Raw genomic sequence first — 4,618 nt, 5'->3', positions numbered from 1 at the left:
CACATGGTTGTTCTTTTTTTAAATGTATTTGCTATAAAACGAAAGAAAAAATCAGAATGATTCCTAACGTTTACAACCCGTTGTTAGTATTGGCCGTCGATTTAAGCTCTCCACAATTCATGCGATAAATGTCACACGACACATCGCACAACAGACCATCGCAATTCACTCAACGAGGAACTCACTCGACTGTCTGCCGAAGCTGTAGAAAGAAAATTGTTTTTAGTTTCTTTTCAGCTCTCGCAGAAAAGGTGATTGGGTAAATACAGTGCTAATGAACCTTTGTCGCATGTGTCGCATGAAGCATGAATGTCAAATAAGCAAAGAAATCAGACGTTTCACAGTTCATGTCGGTCATAGCAGTCTGACGTCTGATGTCATATTTTGTTACTTGGGCGCTCACAGCGAATTTGGTTTACTGCGTCAAAACTTTGTGGACGTATTTCTCTTGATTTTATTTCTTCACAATTGTGGCTTAATTCGTACACAGCTAGCACCGTCTACATTCGTCTCGAACGAAACGCTTCTTCCGTGATAGGGAAGGAATGCAGAACGCGTTAATTTGACCTTAATTGTGTTCACATTTGCTGTGTTTTTGTGACTGAAAGCTCACCATTCACATCATACCACTCATCCAGCCTTCGCCAGCACACAGATACGGGTGTGCAAAACAAAGCGAAGAAGAAGGCAGACGGGAAGAAACCTAAAGTGTTGGAAATTGCTGTGTGAGGATTCGTACGTGCCAAGAGGAGCAGATATCCCGTTTCGAGAAAAAGATATTCATTCTGATAAGCGTCGAAGGAGAGCAGCTTTCTTATCTCGAGTAGCTTTTGGTGCCTACAATCACACAGCGCTCGCGGGGTGGGTCTATTACGTCCTTCGGGCGAAAGCAGCAAGAGCGAGAGGGAGAAACGTCATCATCGCACAAGCTCTCTGAACTTGTTACGACAAGTTGAAGTAGGCACAGGGAACGGAACACAGGTACCGACAAACACCGTTGTGTCATTCGGCGAACGAAATACGGCCCCATTGCCTCATATTGCTCAACCCGTCTTCTTTTTTTTTGCAGGACTTTTCGCCCGTGCTGAAGTAGAACGGTGAGTGGGACCGTCCGATCGATTGAATACTATCTTCGTTTGCTGTGTCTGGAATACGGAAGCAAAGTTCCGGGGCTGTGGTGACACCGATATAGTGTGAACCCCCGCGTATTGCGCCTCCCTGCGTGGCTGGCGGCGAAATAGCTCATCCGACGCTTGTATGGGCAACATCGTCTTACGGAGTCGCATCCTGGAGAGTATGAACAACTTCGAGCACGCTGAGGATGCTGACGGTGATTTTGAGCTGCTGCGCGAACGCTTGTTCAACGATATCCAGCTAAATGACGAAGAGGAAAGCACCTATGGGTCCGGCGGCGAGTTTGCCTCGATTTTGCGCCATCTCATACGCAGGTGAGTTTCTGTACCGGCGGTGGCGCGAAGCGCCCTCTGCCTCCGAGGTCGGTATAGTTCTGATGAGATTGTGTCCCATTTCAGTGGCGAGATAATGGTGCTCAACTACGAAAGCTACATGCATCATCCACTGCCGGTAATCAAGAAGAAGCCAAATTTGGAGAAGCTAAAGGTAAGCACGAACACACACACACGACTGCTGCTTTAGGTATTTAATTTCGGGTTTTCTTCTCCATTATCTCACAGCACAATGACCTTTACCATTCGACAAAGGCTGCAGCCGGGGTGAAAGAAATGCCGGCTGCGAGTGCAGGCGGGGCGGCGGCGGCCGCTTCTAGCGCCCCATTTTCGCTGATGAGCATGGTCACCCAACGACAGCACGGGCTGGGCAAGCGGCAGGGATCGTTCGAGCCGAGCGAAATGTGCCGTATTACGAACCACTTTCGGCCGAACACGTTCACCGAGACGGTGAGCGCTTGCGATACGAAGGTGTTCTGTGGCAAGTTTACCAGCAACGGCGATCGGTTCGTCACGGCCAGCCAGGACACTTGGGTGCGTGTGTACGACTCGACCAGCAGCCAGTACAAGCTGTTGCGTCTGCTCGATACGAAGCACGTGTCGTGGTCGATCCTGGACATGGATTTCAGCCCGGACGGACAGTCGTTCGTGTACAGTACCTGGGCCGACGCATGTTAGTACCGTGTTTCTTAGTACCCCTGTTTGTGTGGGTGTGGCAGAACCAATTGTAATGTGTGCTGTTCTGTTCTGCACGCGTCATCTGCGCCTCTTGTGCAGTGTTTATTTCTAGCATGGACCGCGGCATGTCGGATAGCATACATTCGCTTTATCTGAGCCCAAACAATCAGAAGCTGGGAGTGTTCACCGTATGCTACTCGGGGTGCGGCAAGCACATCTTGTGCGGCGCCAACGACGGCACACTGTACGCCTACGACCTGGAGGCAAATCAACGCACGCTGATGGCGCCCGTTGCGCGTGTCGATATGGACGTCAATACGGTCGGCTTTGTAGAGGAGTTGTCGAACATATTCTACAGTGGAAGTGACGATGGTGTTATCAAGGTAAGTGTGTGTCCCTTACGAAGCTGAACTGCGTTCCTTAATAATTTGACATTCTCCCGTTTTCATTCATAGTTATGGGATCGTCGCTGCATTGACGAATCGAACCCGCAACCGGTTGGCCGATTGATTGGCCATTTTGACGGTATCACGTACATCGATTCACGGAACGACGGTCGCTACATCATTTCGAACTCCAAGGACCAGAGCATTAAGCTGTGGGATCTGCGCAAAATGACACCTTCTTATGCCCGACCGGAACACGTGTACAGCAACTGGGACTACCGATGGGACGATGTACCCAGACGCTGTAAGTATCTGGGGATGAGTGTTTTTTTTTATTCTTTGCAAAATACTACAATTAACTGCCTTTTCTTTTCTTATTCCAGTCTTCAACGTTAAAAGAGCGCAGAGAGGAGACACCAGCATCATGACCTACCGTGGCCATAAGGTGCAGAAGAGTTTAATCCGCGCGAAATTTTCACCCGCCAGTACCACCGGCCAACGGTACATCTATACCGGTTGTGGCACGGGCCGTTTGATAAGTAAGGCCTCTTCTTTCAGTTGTATTCCGGCTTGTTTGTTCAGCATATTAACGAAAACACTTCCACACGTTCATTCTTCCAGTTTACGACGTCCTCACAGGCAAGATTGTCGAGGCAATCGAAGGACACCATGATATTGTACGCGATGTTGCCTGGCATCCGCATCGAACAGAAATCATCACATGTTCGGTAAGTAGTTGTAGCTAAGGAAGCAATACGCAAGAGAAACGCTTCTACCAACGTGCACTGAATCAAACGTGAATCCTCTTCCTCAGTGGGATTGCACCGTTCACCGGCACACCTACTGCAGTCCGATCGAGAAGCAGGAGCAGCGGGACAAGTTGCTCGATTTGAAAACGCGCCGTCTGTCCTACACGAGTCGTTCGAATGGTGTCGTTTCCGAGAGTGAAGTATCGGAACAGCCGCCGGTCCGCCGATCGCGCCGTTTAGCAGAGCGCAACAGCAACGGTGGCCGGGTCAGCGCCAGCAGTAGCAGTAGCAGCAGCGTCAGTAGCAGCAGCAGCAGCAGCAGTAGCAACGGCAGCCTGGCCAGCAATGGCAGCACCAGCGGCCGTAGTTCGAGCTCGGGCCGAATCAGCCGCAATAGGAACGTGTCGGCATCGCGGCACATTGCATCCGGAAGTGCTTTTCGATCACTGCACAGACGCCATCATCGCGGCAGTCCATGAGGTACGGAACTGCAAGAGGAGACACACACACACATCACCCTTGGTAGGTAAGTACCGGTATAAAAGAGGGTAGAGATGTACATGATGGGAATGCGTGGTACACCTCTACTGCGCCACCGTGCAGAGGGTGAAGAGGGGAAGGGAGCTATTTGAAATCGGAAGTAATTTTTGAAGTGTTTTTTTTTGCTACTAGAAGGTTTGCTGTGTACTGCAAACTGCTGAACTTATTTTCGTTTCACTTTATCACTTTCTCACTCTATTTCTTGCTCTGTTTGTTAAGATGATTTAGTGTTTATTCCGTTTTTAAAGTAATCGTTCACGTAGATACAAGATTGCACTGTATGTTGTTAGGCCGGTTTAAATTGATCCCTCGCGTTCGTTCCATTCTTTCGACCTGTTTTACAATAAACTATCTTTTTACACATATTTCCAAAATGATTGTCGGGCAATCAATCGATATCAAGTGATTGAAGGTTATAAATATATTTTCCTTTCGACATCCACACTTCACTCCACAAACAAGGCAATTGCAGCTGTTTTGTTGCGTACTCCTCTACTAATATACAGGCGGAAATTAACGGAATCGTTCAGTTAGCAGGGAGCAGGGGCAAAGGAAAAATGGTGGAGTTTAGTAGAGGTCATTATATTATTAATTATTAACCATTCTACTGTACATTTGACCTAATGTTATATATTCGATGGACTGATTTTCTATTCTAAGAAGTGTGCGATTATCGAAAACGTATCGAAAATGGGAGAGGAGTAAAAAAACAGGAATAAAAAGCATGCGTGCGTATACCCACACAACGTCGGAAATATTTCAGTAAAATCGAATAAAGTTAAAATAATCTGAATTATTG

At 48.0% G+C, this 4,618-nt stretch overlaps 1 protein-coding gene across 1 annotated transcript; it reads left to right on the top strand.

Moving 5' to 3' along the window:
- Positions 1-396: 396 nt before the first annotated feature.
- On the top strand, positions 397-4,612 carry LOC120902126 (DDB1- and CUL4-associated factor 11). The gene is made up of 9 exons (XM_040310645.1): positions 397-981; positions 1,070-1,448; positions 1,533-1,620; positions 1,695-2,139; positions 2,244-2,527; positions 2,600-2,834; positions 2,914-3,069; positions 3,152-3,258; positions 3,345-4,612. Exons 2-9 carry the CDS (start codon positions 1,258-1,260, stop codon positions 3,756-3,758), a joined length of 1,920 nt encoding a protein of 639 aa, XP_040166579.1. The 5' UTR covers positions 397-981; positions 1,070-1,257; the 3' UTR covers positions 3,759-4,612.
- Positions 4,613-4,618: the final 6 nt, after the last annotated feature.

The sequence above is a fragment of the Anopheles arabiensis genome, chromosome 3 (genome assembly GCF_016920715.1).
Source record: "Anopheles arabiensis isolate DONGOLA chromosome 3, AaraD3, whole genome shotgun sequence".
In the NCBI taxonomy this organism is placed as follows: domain Eukaryota; kingdom Metazoa; phylum Arthropoda; class Insecta; order Diptera; family Culicidae; genus Anopheles; species Anopheles arabiensis.
The sequence above is the reverse complement of the archived record's forward strand: the minus strand, read 5'-3'. Positions and strand labels throughout refer to the sequence as shown.

Bases quoted from the DNA above. Each gene is read 5' to 3' on its own strand.
- LOC120902126 (XM_040310645.1), top strand. From the start codon at position 1,258: ATGGGCAACATCGTCTTACGGAGTCGCATCCTGGAGAGTATGAACAAC. The intron at 1,621-1,694 runs GTAAGCACGAAC...ATTATCTCACAG, and splicing joins CAAATTTGGAGAAGCTAAAG to CACAATGACCTTTACCATTC. The intron at 3,259-3,344 runs GTAAGTAGTTGT...CCTCTTCCTCAG, and splicing joins CAGAAATCATCACATGTTCG to TGGGATTGCACCGTTCACCG.